Source organism: Acomys russatus, chromosome 17 (genome assembly GCF_903995435.1).
Source record: "Acomys russatus chromosome 17, mAcoRus1.1, whole genome shotgun sequence".
Lineage (NCBI taxonomy): Eukaryota > Metazoa > Chordata > Mammalia > Rodentia > Muridae > Acomys > Acomys russatus.
In genome coordinates, this window is record NC_067153.1 from 23,098,150 (window position 1) to 23,115,944 (window position 17,795).

General features: G+C 44.1%; 1 protein-coding gene across 1 annotated transcript; it reads right to left on the bottom strand.

The window, feature by feature from the left end:
- Window positions 1-1,541: 1,541 nt before the first annotated feature.
- LOC127201842 (alpha-1B-glycoprotein-like) lies at window positions 1,542-5,156 on the bottom strand. The gene is made up of 6 exons (XM_051160543.1): window positions 5,089-5,156; window positions 4,947-5,009; window positions 3,925-4,248; window positions 3,458-3,751; window positions 2,689-2,994; window positions 1,542-1,893 (listed from the first exon to the last, which is right to left on the bottom strand). The coding sequence occupies exons 1-6, from the start codon at window positions 5,120-5,122 to the stop codon at window positions 1,550-1,552; spliced, it is 1,365 nt and encodes a 454-aa protein (XP_051016500.1). The 5' UTR covers window positions 5,123-5,156; the 3' UTR covers window positions 1,542-1,549.
- Window positions 5,157-17,795: the final 12,639 nt, after the last annotated feature.

Genomic DNA, 17,795 nt, shown 5'->3' on the forward strand with positions numbered 1-17,795 from the left:
GGATTACTGTTTTCTCTTTCACATCTCCATCTATGTCAGAAGCCAATGTCAAAGAGCCTAATATGACCTATTCTGGTGTTTTCTAGGTGTTCAAGGTAGAGTTTTATGCAGCAGCCCCAGGTGCTCACTAGAATTCTTCCTCTGCACCTTAGGCTATGAGTGCATCTTACTGTACATCCTACTGCACTGCAGTAGACTCTTTTTAAAATTCATTTGTTATTCGATGTGTATCTGTGAATGCGGGTGTGTACAAGGCTGGGTCCACACAGATCAGAAGCTGGCTTTTCGAATTTGTGCTTTCATTCTTCTATGTTGAGGTAGGACATCTCTCTCTTCTGGTCATTCAGTCCTCCAAGCTAGGTGGTGCTCTATTCTCCTGTCTTCTCTATGGGATGCAGATGCATGCTACCTCATAGTTCTTATTTGTTTAATTTTATTGTGAGGTGGTGATGCTTGTCAGGTAAGAGCTTTTACTCACTAAACCATTGCCCCGCCCTAGAATGTACATTCTTTAGGAACAGGAATGACCTATTGTTCATCCTAAGGATCACCACTAACCAAATCGGCCTTTGGATTATTCTGGACTTCCAATTAGACATTGTTGGGGGAAAAAAAAATCAATGAAGAAAGTGATCCTTCAGATTTGAAGCATGAAACTGTATTTTAACATCCAAATGAGAGGTGAAGGAGGAGGAAGAGCCCTCTGAGCAAAGGCACTGAAGGAACGGTGGCCATAGAGAGACATGGAGCAGTTCTGAGTTATGTGGGGACCAGAAGCATTGGGGCATTGATGGGGTACATGCCAAGGAGGCAGGGTGGTTCTGAACTGCGGATCCTTGTTCTGCTTCTGGGATCAACTCCTTACACCCTAGCCTCAGGCTCCACTGAGCCCTGAAGGGAACATAACATTGGCTCAGCTCTGAAGACGATGTGCTGTTTGGTTTGTTCCGGTTGAGTCACTTCAGATGAGGCACTGATTTGGATACACTCTGATGCCATCCATCGGACAATATTTGTGAAAAGTAAAAACACAGCCAGAGCCCTGATGTAGCATTTTCTAACCTACTGCTAGAATAGGGACAAATCCTTTCAAGTTAAGACAGGCTTGGCCAGAGCTCTACACTGTGTGCACACGCCTGCTGGAAGGGGAAGAAGAACCTGGAGTCTACGAGGCAGCCAAACAATGGAGGGCAAGAAAAGTGCATCTTGAGAGATGTGGGACCAGGCCTTCACCTGTCTTCCCTTAGGTTCCAACCCTGAGCCTATTCTCTGTAAGAATACAGCAGCCTCTGCTACTGCAGCTTCTCTGGACTCACAAGCGGAAGACACACTTTATACAAACTCTTGCTCGAACTTTATTAAGTGCAGCGAGTTTGAGGAAAATACACTCGGCAGCAGAAAGAATAGGCGTTCTGCTGTCTTCGTCGCTTTCCAAGAACAACAGTGTGTCCTGCATCTTCATCTACTTCAGAGTTCTGGACAAAGAGGTGGATGAAGTGAGCCAGCAAATTGGCACAAGGCCTTTGCTTACTAGTCTAGATAACACAATTCACCGATGCACAGAGCAGTGACGATCAAGAGACAAAACTGAATCACAAACTGTTCCCTCCACTAGGAGCTCCACGGGGTTGCTTGGCTCTGAGAGGCAGGACTCAGGCCCCCAGGAGATATAGCGACAGGTGTAGTTGCCCGTATGTTCAGGACGCACGAAAGCCAACTCCATGTCGGTTGAAGTGCTCAGTACTCTGAGTATCCTGTGGGACACAAACTTGCCATCACGCAGCAGCTCCATGGTGACCCCTTGTACTTTGCTCTGGCAGCGGAAAACAGCATTATGACCATAAGGCACTGCGCGTATCCAGAGAGCCTGGAGCTTTGGTGGTGCTGGTGGTCCTAGAGGGTGCGAGGGATAACAGTCAGTTTGGGAGATTTCCTGCCAGACCCTTTGGTGAGCTTACTCTGGCTCCTTTTTTTTGCGTTGCCCACCATGAATCAGAAAGCTCCCTTTGTTGCTTTGCTCCTTGGGTATACACTCAATAATGACTACATCTTGCCTAGGTGTGCAACGCCCAGCATCGTAAGAGCTAGGAGATCTTCTTCTCCCAGATTTCAACTTGTCCCTTCACTGGCTCTGCAGAGGGGTGAAAAGACCTTTCAGGAAATTGCTTCTGGCAGAAGCACCGCTCAAAGGTCTGAGGTCAAATGAAAGCCTGGTTAAAGCCTCTGACCGTCTCTGCCTGGATGACCTCTGACCCATGGAAGCTTTGATGAGGAAATCAGAGGAACAAATAGACCCCAAGAACTCCAGGGCTCTGTAAAGTTACAAATTACCTCAAGCCTCTGGGTACAGCCCCTGGCCAGACCAGGGCAGTCGTTGGTATGAGTGGAGCTGACATACATGCATCACAGGGAAACTGAGGCACAGGAGGGTGCCCCGGACATGAAAAACTTGGGTCCTAACACTCTTGAACATTTTTTTTTCCTACCACCTGCCAGCTTAGACTGGGAAACACATCAGAGTTCCATGCCTCACCTGGACGAGGCCACTTCAAGGACCTCAAAGTCCAAGACCTCTTTAAGGCACAACCCAGAAAGGCTGGCCCCTCACAGCATCACAGCCCAGAAATTTCTGCTCCCATATCTAGCATCCCGCTGAGCTTCCTATCCACGCGGTTATGCTGAGCTCACCATTCACCGTCAGCTCCACAGGCTCGCTGGGAGCAGATCCTGAGTAGGGCGGCGCCAGTTCAGTGTAGATGCAGCTGTAGCTGCCAGAGTCTGCCGCTGAGAGGTTGTGCAGCTGGAAGACAGTCTCATTACCAGAGGTCTTCAGTGTCTGGAGTAGGGTGTACCCTTCTGGGTCTTCACGATGCAGGCCGAAGCGTAGGCCAACACTGCCATTGGGTGCGGTACATCGAAGCTGCACGGTCGAACCAGCCTCAAGGCTCTCATTTGATTTTGGCTCGGCAGTAAACATTGGTGCTAGCCTTTTCTCTGTGGAGGATCAGACACGTTGACCCAGGGTGAATGCATGGCAAGAGTCCAGGACTGGTCCAGCTCTGCTGGGGCTAAGTTCTTTGCCTAAAGTAACCCACCAGCGTTTCCATGCCCCCACCACCCACCCACTGCCCTGCCGCTTCTGAAGGCCAGCCAGTACCACCGTGCTTAATACTGTCAAACCATGGGCAGGCAGTGAATTCACATTTTTCTTGCTAGGATACCCCGAGAAGTGGTATTCCATCAAGACCTGTGTCTGACTTTTGTGGTGGTCCAATTCTTTGCAGGTCTCAAGGTGGCTGTAGTAATTGTCCTATTACAAGCTTGGGAAACTGAGATCGACTGGATAATATTTTCAGATTTGGGGGATTCTGATTTGGGAGCCTGATCCTGCTCGATTCTCACCACCACCTATCCCTTTCCACCCCGGCCTTGTCTGCAGCCCTGCTGCGAGGCTCACCATCACTCCACATTAGCTCTACGGGCTCGCTGTCTTTGGACCATGCTGTCATACTGTTTAGACGGTAGCGGCAGGTGAAAGGGCTCTGGTCACCCACGTGAGAGAATTTCAGATTGAAGATGACTTCCTTTGGGTCGGTGCTGAGGCTGGCGACTTTCAGCTTCCGCTTGCCCTGCCTCAGCTGGAATTCAACATCATTCAGCAGAGCCTCACAGACAAGGGTCCTTTTGTCCATCCGGAGTGGGGTCACTGTGGGACTTCCTGAAGAAGTCAGCACAGGTGGAGGCGGTATGACTGTAAGACAGGGACGATCACTGAGTCAGGAGTACAGGGTACCCTACTTTGTAGGTTTCCACTAAAAACTGCCCTGTATCCAGCCCCAAACCTCCACTGACAGGTCGAGAACAACCTGGCTTGCTTATCTTTGGACACTATGCGTCAAGTCTTACCCAGGGCATTTCACTCACCATGCTCATGGATGGTCACAATATCACTGGGCTCAGAGGGGGGACAATCTTCATGAATTAGATAGCTGCAGCTGTAGTTGCCAGGTTGTTGGACTACAAAGGCAGCCCGTTCTTCGTCTCTTGGAATCGTTACCTCCAGGAAATCACTGGGTTTGTCTTTTCCCAAATAACCGTCGGTTTCAGCTATCTCTTGATAACCATCATCTTCCCTTTTCAGGACGAAGGCCACGTGCCGCACTCTCCCATGGCACACCAGGAAGGTGGTCAGGCCAGGTGTCACCCAGGGCACTGGCTTAGGAACAAGCCAGGGCTGGAGCATGCGCTCTGTGGATAGGGGAGGGCAGTGTCGGCAAGTGCTTCTGTCTCACTCTGGAGTCAGTGAAAATATGGATTCCAGACTCCGAAAATATAAAGGAGACAAGGGTAGGGGTGAAGTTAAGAGCAAGAGAAAGGGTACAGGACACTACTCTGTGCCTGGCCTGTGTCCACCACGCTATAGGACATATTCATAAGCCTCTGGGGACAGCAAAAATGGTTCTCCCTTGACAGATGAGATAACTAAAGCTAAGAGGTGTCAGGGGACATGGATGGAGGCTCTGCCATCCACTTCCCTCCATTGCCTCCTGCCTCCTGCCTCCTGCCTCCTGCCTCCATAATGGTCCCGGTTACCTGACTACCTGTCACCTCCATAAGATTACTTATCTTTGTCTAACCCCCAAAACAGTCCAAGCCTGATTCACAATGATTCACAGCGGGAGAGGCCCCTATTGTCACTTATAAATGTTCGCAGTAGGAACTGGGATGACATGGAAGGTATATCAACACAGGCAAAGCTCCTGGCACATCCCATTCTGAGCTGCTGTAAGTCTTTGGTAGCCTCATGGGCCTTACTTGTGAGTGTCAGGTTTGCCCAGGGTTCTAGCAAGATGGAAGGTCTGCCCATAGGATAGGGTGACTGATAGTATCTGGAAATGCAAAGGAACAAGGGTTAGAAGAGGGGGCTCCCCACAACCCATGCTCACTCTGTCCCACGGAATCCCTGAACGCACAGGTGGCTGCATCAGTTGCTGGGCCAAGAGGGAAACCTGGAGAGACAGAGGCTGTGAGTCTCCATTCAGACCACTCTTACCCCAGAGGTTCTAGGCCCCAGGACATTTGTCTTACCCCAGAGCAGCAGCATAGCTGCCAGCAGAGACATGGCAGGTCCTCAGTCCAGCTGGAGTGTCTGAAGGGAGCATCTGCAGTGGCAAATTAATCAGAGGCACTGACCTTGTACTTTGTTTGCCCTTCCTGGAAGGTAAGGGCAGGGAGACAACTGCTTGGCAAGGGGACAGTGGGCATTCAGCAATAATGCCAATCAATAACAAAGCGTAGTTATCACGCCGAACTGATACCAAGTCAAATCCCCCCTTCCTCAGATTAAAAACACAACAAACCAGTATTTGAGACTCAAGAAAATGTCTAGATGTTCTTAATACCTAAGAGTGCTTTATTATAGGCCAGCCTGGACTACATAGTGGGCCAGACCCTATCTAAAAAATAATAAATCAATAAACCAAGGCAAAAATCAAACCCAGGAATACTGACAGCCATTTTGGTATCCTGGAATTGTCCTTCATCAATTGCATTTTTGTGTATGCGTTTAGGGGTCTCAGCCATCCTATGCAATCCTTCTCACATCCCCAGTGCCCCTCAAATGTGAGCTTCTTTCCCTTTGGAAATACCTGGAAGGGGATGTCAGTAATTCCTTTCACTTTCCCAACTTCCCCCTGCTGCCTTTCCAGGAACGAAAGAATACTTTATCTCATAGGTGACAGGAGACTCTCACTTCCACAATTCCTCAAAGTGTTGACAAATGAAGGCCTATAAAATCAACAAAGATCGAGAGCCAAATGAATTAAAATTTATAAAATAAACATTAATTTCCAAATCCTTCTGACTTCTTGCGTTTGTTTGTATGTGTGAGATCATGTGTGTGTGTCTTGGGTCACAAATCTAAACTATTTATTGTGGTTCTTTGTCAACACTTCAAAACTTCTGCATTAGTTGGTGTCCTTTAACTGTGAGCTTCACAGGGCGCTGCTCCTGGAATGTGTTTAATCAAGGGAGCTCCTGGTTCCCTGGTCCTTCTGTGGGTCCTTCTCTAGTGGGCTGGGATCAGAAAGGAGGCTCAAAATGCAGCAGGATGAGGAATGAGGAAAGAATCCTGTCCTGACAAGAGCCAGGTGTGAGCAGGAGTCAAAACTGAGATGCAACCCTCAGTGGGTGTGCTAAGTCACTGACCCCTCACCCCCAACAGGAATCCTCCTTCAGGACTTTCAAAGGTTCCAGAGAGGCTGGCAGTCCTTGCTGCTCTGTAGACTACACTAGGGGGCAGTGTGGAACAAACACCTGAGAAGGAGCTCAGGTAAGGCTCAATGCTTGTCAGTGGACAGTTATGGTTCTCCAGCAAAGCCTCCTCCATAAGGAAGTGACAATGTATCTCTTAGCCAGCCATGACTTCTGTTCCCATGGGCTCTTGCTGAGAAGTAAACAACAAGAAGGCTGTCATTAGAACCCTTTGAACCTGCGGTCCTCCATGGGTACAACTGATGCAGACTTTATCCTGTACCCTCTGCTCCTTCCAGAAATACCTTGGTAAATCAGTATGTTTCTTCCAAGTGATGATATCTAACGGACAGCTGAGACTCGGCACTGGCTTCATTCACACCCATTTCAGTGGGGCTTTCTAAGCTGTGCCTCATTCTCTCTGGTGTTTGAACCTGGTGCCTTCAGAGACGATTAAAACTTCTGCATTTTGAGATGTTTTTTTTTTTCTGATTATTTTTGTCCTTTCCATTATTTTAAAGCTACTATTTCTTCTTCTCCTGTTTCTAATGTCTGTCCTCAGATTCTCCAGTCCATTCTCTACAATTCTCAAGTGTGACACACACCCGGCTGTGGTAAATCTCTGTGCTTATCTCAGGAGGACCACAGCATTCCCTAGATGCCCCTAGAGGAACAATCAAAATTGGAAAGCAAAGAAAATAAGGACCCTTTTGTAAATGCATGGTGTCCATCTCTTTCTATTTTTTTTTTTTTTTTTTTTTTTTTTTTGAGAATTGCTGAGTAAAGGAGCCAGACTCAGAATCTGGTAAACATACATTGACATGAATTTTCTACCACAGTGCATGGTTTATTCTTCTCAGTCTCATTTTTCCTCAGAGTTCTAGAAATTCTAAAAGTGAAATCAAGAGGTTAAGAACATCCTTGCTTGTCCTTGCCTTTTCTTGGGGTCTGGAGGATGCTGGGATTGCTTGGCAGTGCTTAGGTTGCACACACATCCCTCTGTTCTTGGTATCTTTTTGTTTCTCTGTGACTAATTTTCTTTCTTCCCATGAGAACACCTATGCCTGGATTAGGGTCAACTTGAACCCAACACATGAAGGTACCTATAGAGACTCTATGTCTTTCTCAGGTCACTCTTCCAGATGTGAGGATTAGAAGTTGAACATATGGAGGACACAGGTCAGCCCACAGCAGTCTGGGGGGCTGATGAAGCTGGAGCTGGCCAGGAGAAGAAAATGGACCTAATAACAAAGGCCTCCTGGACCAGAGCTGCCAGCACAGTTTTTCTAATGCCTACTGTGCACCTTGGAATGGCACTTCTCTGCCTGTGAGAAACTGTCAGCAAAGAATGATGCCTGGGGTTGGGGTTGGCAGGGGAGTAGAACACAAAGTATAATCCTAGGGAGCTTTCCAGTTTACTTCAAAAGTATCATTTTTCAGTACTCAGAAGGTGGAAACAGATGGATCTCTTTGGGTTGGAGGCCAGCCATAGCAAGTTTCTGACCATCCAGCAAGACCTACATAGTGAGATGATGTCTCAATTTTGGGTTTAAGAAGGAAGACTTTGAGACTTTGATGTAGCTCTGAAAATTAGACTTAATCCATGTCCACATCTTCTATTTATCAAGCAACACTTTTTTCATGTTCTATCTTTTCCCATCACAGAGGGTCTATATTAAGCAATAATTTCCCATGTCTGAGCTATATTCCAATAGTTCGGTTGGGTAATAATAACAACAGCCACTACCACAATATTAATAAGTAAAGAATGGGGAAGCCTTGCTTGGACCACCCATCCTTCAAAGCATTTATGTGTAGTCACTCACTTACACCTGCCAAAGCCCCTTTGGATGAGATACCATTGACATCAGCATTACTCAGTAAAGTGAGCCAATACTAGAGGGAATCAAATGTGGTTCACATGGGCCCAAAGTCCCATGTAGACTGTGAAGGTTGGTACAACCATCTAAGTTTCACTTCCACATGCCCTGCCCATCCAGAGGCTCAATGCTCCAGTTTCTAATGGTAGTCTCTGTGGGACAGACACCTATGGGTTGACAAGAGAATCAGTGCTGATCCTATTCAGTTTCTTATCTACAGCATGGGCCCTATGTCAGCAGAAGACACAGTCGTCTACAATATCTAGGATCTTACTCCCCACGTTCCCTCAAGACCTTCCACATGGGAAACTCTCTAGGTCACAGAATATGTGACTGAGCTCATTCTCACATCATGACCCTCCTTAACTGCCTGTGTTCTAGATGAGTCCATCCTTGGAACAGGAGGAATGCCATGTTTCCTTGTGGTCTCTAGTTTCCTTCTTCCTGCTTTGTAAGTGTCTCAGGCTCCTTATCGGCCTTCAATGACCCTTTTCAGAATTTAATTACAACTCAGTCTTGTTTTTGCCCTTTAAACCCCATAGCTCATCTTAAATGAAGTAGAATCCTTGTTTGAGCCACACTTTTCAGCATTGAGTACGTGGGAACTCTTGCAGGCATGTACAGGAGGGAGAAGTCATGCTTTGGCAGGGCATCTCTTATACCCTTGTACTGTCTGAGAAATGACTTGTTGACATCTGTAAATCAAAAGCAAAGAAGGAAGTCCATGGTGAAAAGGCGGTAGCCACTTCCTACTTCCTTGATGGTTAATAAGCAAGTTCCTTTTGATGATCTTGACTTCCTCTGCCTTATCATCCTTTCTTTAACATCTACACACATGAACTGAAATCCTTGTCGTATGTACTCCAGGGAGTTCCATTCCCAGCTTCATGCTTCTGAAGCCCTTTAAAGGTCAGTGCATGTGGGTTTTCCATCTCACAGCCTTGCCTTCCCATCACCTCTTAATTTTCTTCTTTGTTTCCATTTCCTGAAGTACACTGTCAAGGGAAAATTTTTAGTTCCTTATTTAAAAGACATCAGGGAGGTGCATACCCTGGCATACTGCTGAGTGAGTACAGTATCAACAATTACTCTCCCTAAATTTCCTTCTCTATCCCTAAACACAGAAAAATTTATAGCCTTATTATATCCCAGTCTGATTCCATTTACTGAGAACTGGTCATTCCCTATAATCATTCTCTTTTGTTTCTCCTTTCCTCTAATATCAAGGACTCATCCAGTGAGATCTGGTTGTTTTGGGTACAAAACAGAGAAATGAAATTAAATGGGTTGCAAAACCACATTAGTGTATTTCCTGAAAGCCTTTTTTCCTCATTTTTTGTAAGCTCTGCCTCTTAGATTGTGGTTTAAAGCTTCTCTTTCTGTACTAACCCAAGGCTCTTCCTAACTTTATTAGTCACTTATTATGTGTACTGACTGTTGACCTACCAGCACTGGGAATTGAATGCAGAGACCAGAGCATGCTAGGAATGCATTCTGCCACTGAGACAAGGCCCCTGGGCAGGCAAGACTTGGATTTGCTCTCTTCCTGCCTCAGCTTCCCAAGGGGACAGGATCAGGACTGTGCTCTAAGATCTGGCTGTACTCACTTTTAGAAAGTGGGAAAAACCTTTAAGTCCACTACCATAAGTCTCTTTACTTCAACACCTGCTGGTAGAAGCAGAAGGTAATGAAAAAGACACATTATTTTCTACTGTCTAGAGCCAACCCTAGAGGCCCAGGGCTCTGTATTACTCCAAGAAAGCAAAGAAAACATGACTGCAGTGAGTCACAGGTGCTGGCCCTCCAAGTGTCCATTTTCTTCGTGTTCCTCGACATTAGGGCAACGTTGAGTCAGGTGACTGGCCTGGTGCTAAGGCTCTGTCCGAACGCTTACCAAACACTGATAACAGATAAGGATGGAGCCCAAAAGTCCTGCCAGAAAAATTCAGGAGAAATGTGCACACATAAGTTTGGCAACTATTTGGAACATCTGCCACTAAACTGACATTTGCAACCCATCCCCAACAGCTGTTGGCATCAGCCTTTCTGTGAAGCCTGTTGGGCAATTTATGCTTCCTTTCTGCTACTCTGCCCTCTTCACGACAGCAGATTCTCTTTTTAAAAACATGGCCATTGTGCTGGAGGGATCTGTCTCATCTGTCACCATCTTCCAGACTCAGCTGGTTGTAAGAAGATCAGCAGCCACAAGCCCACAGAGGGGGTCATGGGGAGCCATCTCAGGCTAACTCACCTTAACATGGGTGATCATGAGGGGAGGTCAGGTTACCGCCATTCTTCCTCAAACTTATCTTCCATTTTCTTTTTTTACCGCTACTATTACTATTACTATACTATAATAAATTTTCTCATTAAGTTATTTATTAATTCACTTTACATCCCAATCAGAGCCTCCCTCCTTCCTTTCCTCCTAGTTCCCCCTCCCCCTTCTACCAGCCTCCCTCATTCAATCTTCCCTTTTTCCTTAGAAAAGGGGGGCGGCCCTGATTCTACCAACCCGCCCCAACACATCAAGACATGAACATGGTATAAAGGGTCTGATAACCCATAGGTTCATTCAAACTAATGAAAAGGTTTTCTGTACCCTGTTATTCCATAAGCCCCCAGAAACATCCATTAAAACCCTGGGAGCCTTTTTTTTCTTGACACATCCTCTCCATATATCTAAACACTATTCTTTTTCCTTACATATTTTGAGTGTTTTTTTTTTTTTTTTTTTTTTTTTTTTAAATCTCCTATAGGAACTGAAGGGTGGGTTCATTCTCCTGCTAAAACTGTCACCATAGACATTTGGAAAACTCTGTTTTCCCTTGCTTCTGTTCTCCTATTTATCTAATTAGTATGAGCTTTTCAGAGGTTAATTAATCAAAACATGCAAATTCACATCTACATATTCATACATTTAAATGTCCACATGTAAATATATACAGTAATGTTTTCCTTGATGGGGATACAGTCTGAGAAAGGCATCATTAAACAGCTGCATAGTGCAGACATCACAGAGAGCTTGCTAGATAATATAGCCTACTATACACTCAGGTTATAGACTGACAGTGTGGTTTCTAGATTAAACCTGTGCAGTACAGTCCTATGATTCATACGGTAGGCAACTGTAAACTAACACAAATGGCATTTATGTCTGTGAACATATCTTAATATGGAAAAGGAGCAGTAACAACGAATTTTGGGAATTTTTTTCAGGCTCATTGTAATTTTTTCAGACTGTTTTCCGGGAACATAGGTGTATCAGATGGCAGTGTGTGTAAACTCTAGAGAACATCAGGGTTCCACCTTTTTTCTTGCACATTGTTACCTTTGCTGACCTTAATAATCACCTTTGCTTGTTTGTTTCCATTGCTGTGTGTCTTGGTAAACAATTATTACTAGTCCATCTCTTCCTGTCATCTTATCTGAGACATGAAAAGGTCATCTGAATTTATTTTAGTGAAAAAGACTGTCTCTGAGCCTTGGGGACATAAGCATCAGTGTCCCCTTTACCATCATGTGAGGTTGACACTTTCTTGTATGACGTTCATCTTGTACAACCCTTGAATCTCTCTCTCTCTCTCTCTCTCTCTCTCTCTCTCTCTCTCTCTCTCTCTCTCTCTCTCTCTCTCTCTCTCTCGGTGTGTGTGTGTGTGTGTGTGTGTGTGTGTGTGTGTGTTTGTGAATGTGCCTTAACATGTGTGTAGAGGTAAGAAGACAAAATTGGGTGTTGTTCTTCGCCTTGGACTTTGTTTGAGACAAGTTCTCTTGTTGACTTTCACTATGCATGGCAAGCTAGTTGACCTGCAAGGTGCCAGATAGTCACCTGTTTCCTCATCCCATCTCTTTTTAGGAGCACTGAAAGTACAGAAGAATGCCACCATGACTGCTTTTACATGGATTCTGGGTATTGGAATGCAATGGGATAAGAGCTTTTTCACACTAAGCCATCTTCCCACCCTTCTTGTTTTTGTTAGTGTATTTTCTTTTTTCAGAACTCTCATCTCGAGTTGCTTACAGAAGAAATATGGAACATAAGATTTGCCATTTTTAACATGATGTGTGCCTAAAAGCATATTCATTATACATTGCTTGTAGCCTTAGTGCATGATAGGTCCTAACCTCCCAGTGGTGTAATAATAGGAGCTAGGACCTCTGGGGTGTCTCTAAGAAGCCCGAGAGAACTGACTTGCCTCTTCCACTGTCTGCAGACATGACTAGAAGTTTCCATGTACAAACCAGAAAATGGGGCCTACAGTAGACGTTGACCCTACTGGACCCTTGAACTTGGTCCTCCAGCCTCTAATGTGGACCAAAGAGAGACAAGTTATTGGTTTTTTTTGTTTTTGTTTTTTGTTTTTAGCCATCCTGTTACAGTGTTCTGTGACAGCACAAACAAAATAACAGCCATGCACCCACCCTGGCTTAGACTTACACATGCATAAAAGCTTAGGAATCACTTGCTGTTCTAGGTCATGTGCAAGGCATGATTTCTACTGAGAATCTCTTTTTAACAGTGTGCACACAGAGCCTTTGATTCTGGACTCTGCAGAGAAACTGCTCTCATCTTTTTCAGGAAATTTGTGTTCATTTGTTTTTTTCTTATTTGGTGTGTTTTGCATGTGAAAAATCTATTTTTAGTAATTGATTAGGTATTAAATGTTAGTTTTAGCAGGGTATAGGGTGCGGTGTTGCATACCACTCAAGGAAGCAGAGGCAGACAGATCTCTGTTAGTTAAAGGCTAGCCTGGTCTACAAAGCAAGTACAGGACAGCCAAGGCTACACAGAGAAACCCAGTCTTAAAAAAACAAAATATAGTTAGTTTTATTTATATATATGTACATATAAATAGATACACACATATAGACACACACACACATTGAAAACTGATGTCTTTCATTGTGGAAACACATTTCAGGTTTAAAAAAATTTTTTTTTGTCAATGCCACATATATGTCTGGATATCTTGGGTGAGCATTACCCATGAAGACCATGGAACTGCAGTTAGGGACGATTGTGAGCCACTGTATGGATGGTAAGGAATGAACTTAGCTCCTCTGGAAGAGCAGCCAGTGCTCTTAACTATCTCTCCAGTTGCAACTTTTCACTTTTCATTTTCTATTTTTCTTTTTTCTTTTAATTTTCACATCTAGAGTTGATGTCACTGATATTTTCCATCTCAGTACTCAAGCTCAAATAGTTATTTTCTTATTTATTTTTTCACTTTGTTTGGTTTGGATTATTTAGTATTTGTTTTTACTTTTTTTTTTTTTTCTCTCCACACACCAGGAAGTTACCTTAATTTCACCTTAAAAACCTTTGAATATTCTGATAGTCACTCTCACTGGTCACATCCCTTTGGTTCAAGAATACATTATTGTTTCCTGTTTGGTTTTGTGTATTGCATCTTATCTTGATAGAAATATTTCATGCAGCCTTATCATTTTTCATTTATCTGCTTCAGTTAAAGGCTGCTCTAAGTTGTTGAGCCACACTTGGCCATCTCATACTTAAGTTGGTCACCAACTCATATTAAGTGGGTCACCCTGCATAGCTGACTGGAAGCCTGAGTGTGTACACCAGGCCCCTCGGCTGTGGATTTCACGGTAGGATGTTCTGTTAGGTTTTATTTTTAGGAAACTGCTGATATTTTCTTCAGCTCTTCACTGGGTGGGACTTTTGTGGTTTCCCTGGAAGCAGATACCAAATCAAAACTAGGGGTAAGGACATTTCTTAGAGACCAATACTTCGATGGAGGGAAGGAGGCAGAGACTGGAAAGGCAACACCTGAAACTGTCAATCAAGCTATCAGAATCTGCAGGGAGTTTTGTCCACCAGTGTCGCCTACTGGGCTGGAACCCAGCTTGGACAGTAATTAGTCAATGGTGAATCCAGTAACCACTGAAAGTGTGCCATTTCAGGGAGTGTGTGACCTTGGGCAACTGGACTTTTTCTAGCTGAACCAAAGGCCTGAAGGACCTGAAACACAGCTATAGAAATGTACAGCCAGGTGTTCCTTGAAGGGAGATCTGGGTGGTGACTCTCTACTATGGAGCCAACCAGAGGCTCCTTCGTTTCTGCTTTCTGAGGATATAATATTGTTCTGATAGTTAGGCTGAGAATTAGGAAGAGGGCTGCCTTAAAATAAAAAGTCTGCAGGCTTTCCCAAGATATACTTGTTTATGGAATGGGTTTCCCTGTGCCTGCTATTACACAGGGAAAGAAATAAAAGAAAACAACAAATTTAATTGGCCCAGTTTGAAGGATAAAGCATCATCGGAATGTGATTCCTTTCTAAACAAAGGTGGTGCTTAAGTGGACAAGCGTGCCTTTGTTTTTCCTTCTTGTTTGGCAGTCTGTGAGTTTTCCCATTGCCAGAAGAACCACTAATGTCTGCATAAAGCAGCCTGCCTGCCCAGCTCCTCCAAAGCTCAGCATTCTTTAGTTACCCGACTCCATCAGTCATCCATCTATCTGCTTTGTAGCTTGTACCATGTTGTTGCATTTATGTCCACCTTGTCTCTTTCTCCTTTAATGTATGTATTTAAAACACCTCCTTTCGTCTCCTTTTCCTGTTTGGGTCACTGCACAGATATGTAAATGTATGCTGCCATCTTTAACTTGATTTTGTGTTTAAAGAGACATGATCTGTAATTTTTCTTACCTCTCACCTAGGACTGTAATATATATGTGTGTGTACACACACACACACACACACACACACACACACACACACACACACATTACAAATTAGAGAAGCCACATAGAATTGAAAAACAGCAAGAGTTTGTAGAGTGGCCTTTTGAGCTCATCAGTGAGGGCTTTAGTCATCTGGGCCTCATGTATTGTCAAATGGGGAGCAAGGCAGTGGGTTATATGACATCAAAATATGCCAGTTTGCTTTGTACTAAATAGCTACTAAATTCTTTGTTCCTTTGAAATCATCCATGTTAATACAGCTTACAATTTAAACATGACAAGTTCATGTAAAACACTTGAAATTAGGCAATAGATATGGTTGCTTATTATCTCCAATTGAGGCTGAAGGATCATTTTCATTTTCCTCTATAGCAGGGCCAGGTCAGATCATCAGAGGACTCTGAAGCTAAAAGTGGCCTGATTCTCTGACTCCCTTCTACCCCCGGTTGGCTACCAACACCTTGCTTTTCTGGAATTTCATCTTTATGGTTTTGTTTTGCTTTGATTTTCAGTTTCACCATCAAAGTCTATTTGGATTTCTTTCCCCATTCTTGTTCAGGGTGCCAGGTGTGTAAGAGAAGCCATGCATATAAACCCTAAGAAGTTTCCTTCTGGAATCACCAGGGAGTGTAAGACATGCAAAGCAAATCACAGCTGGGTGGCTGGGGCCGTGCCCTGCTTGTTTGTGATTCCGCAAGGCTGCGACTGAGGCATTCCTTGGGCTATCTGGAGTCAGCTGTCCTGGGACGCCTTGTCATAAGCCTGGTTGACTGTCTGGTCTCATTTTCATCCAGTGTTGCTCCTTAACCCTTCAGCCCTGGGGTCTTGTGTGGAGTTGAATGTATGTAAGGGTCAGGAATGGGAGGATACAAGGGATGTAACAAGAATAAATTAATAAAAAAAAATTGCTATTAAAAAAAAAAAAAAAGATGACCTCTTGGTCCTAATATCAGAAACATCGAATTTGCATCTAAAAAATAGAGATGTGGGAGTAAGAAGAAAACATTTTTATTTACACATTGTTTTGTATTATATATTCTATGTATTTCCAGAGTAATGCATTTTAAGTATGTATAATTAATTATAGGAATAGAAAGGGAAACTGTATTATTTTCAATCTACATACTTATATATGCATTTTCTTTTATAATAAAGTGTAGGCTTGTTGATTACTACATAAAATTTGACATTAAGTTTAATAGCAATTACTGTTTTTGTATAGACATTATTTGAAATATCTATAGTAGAGTGATGCATCATCAAAATAATTGTCGCTTTCTACTGGTGAGGTCACCTAGAATATCAGTATCATTTACTTAGACGACTATTTTCAAAATGCTAAATTTTAGGGCTGGGGAGATGGCTCAGTGGTTAAGAGTACTGACTGCTCTTCCAGAGGACCTGGCTTCAATTCCCAGCACCCACATGGCAGCTCACAACTATCCATAACTCCAGTTCCCAGGGACCAGTGCTCTCCTCTGGCCTCTGTGGGCGTATGACACAGAGTGGTCCACAGACACACATACAGGCAAAAAATAAAATAAAATAAAATAAAATAATAAAAGACCCTGTTCATGACCTGGGGGGTGGGGGTGGGGGAACCCATACACACTAAAATTTAAAAACAAAAAACTTAACCTAGAATTTAGTAAAAAATAATTATGTAAAGGGTTTTCCATTCAGGTTCAGAGGCTGTCTAAATTCCAATTATGTCTACATTAAAGCTTGTGGGAGAACATTGTTTGGACGGATCTCCTTCACTCAGCCCCAGTTCACCAGACCAGATCAAAATGGTAGCGTTTGGGTTAGGTTTCACATAATCAAAAGCTATCTTTAAGGATGAAGGCAAACCTCTGAACAGACATATTTCTGCGCCAGAAGAAGAGAAGCAGACGCCAGTCAGCATGGGCCCTTCCTACAGAGAGCTTAGCCTACCGCATTCACCAACATGCTTTTAAAAAGTACCATTTTGCTTCCCTGTTCTTATTTTATCCAAACCAACAATTCTGATATGCCAGGTGGAGCACATGCACTCTAGTTTGTGTCCTCTGACAGCAGCTTTGTAAAGAGTGGCAATTCAATCTTGCTGTCATGTTGTTTCTTGATAAAATCAAAGTTGTTACTGTCATTTCTTTTTCTCCTCCTCCTCCTCCCCCTCCTCCCCTCTCTTCTGCTTCCTCCTTCTCCTCTTCCTCCCTCTCCTCTTCATCCTTTCCTCCTCCTCATCTTCATCTTCGTGGTCTTTGTCTTCTTCTTCCAAGATCAGGTTTCTCTGTGTGGTCCTGGCTGCCCTGGAACTCACTCTGTAAAGCAGACTGGCATGACCTTAGAGATCTACGTGTTTCTGCCCCCTGAGTGCTGGCGCTAAAGGAGTGAGTATACTGTCACCACCTAGTTGACTCTCCTTTCTTTTTTAAGTGTTCTTTATTACCTTAGTGTAGTGGAATTTCAGGGCAAGGCTGTGAGTCTGCCTTTGGGTATGCTTTGAGTACAGAACCAGTATTACCACAGCTTTTTCTCCATGTTCCACTGTTTCAAACTTCTCTGTGCTTGTAAGCTTACAGCCAGGCTTGGGTCATCCTCAAACACCAATGCTAAACCCTCTCCACATGTCTCCTTCATCCCTACACCTTATCCTTAAGTGGATGTACCTGCTCTTCTGGCTGGATGCCACAGAGGCCTGGAGTGCTCTTACTATTATGTAAAAGATATACCCTAGGTCTGGTCTTTGCTCCAAGCCATTGTGGAAGATGCCCGTACATTGCTTTTAGTTTTATTTTATTTTATGTATATTGGTGGTTTGCCTGCCTGTATGAATGTGTACCACATGAGTGCCTGGTGCCTAAGGATGGGGCCAGATTCCCTTGAACTGAAGTTACAGATGGCTGTGAGCCACTATGTGGGTCCCAGAGAGTGGGCCTAGGTCCTTTGGAAAAGCAGCTAGTGCTATTAACTACTGA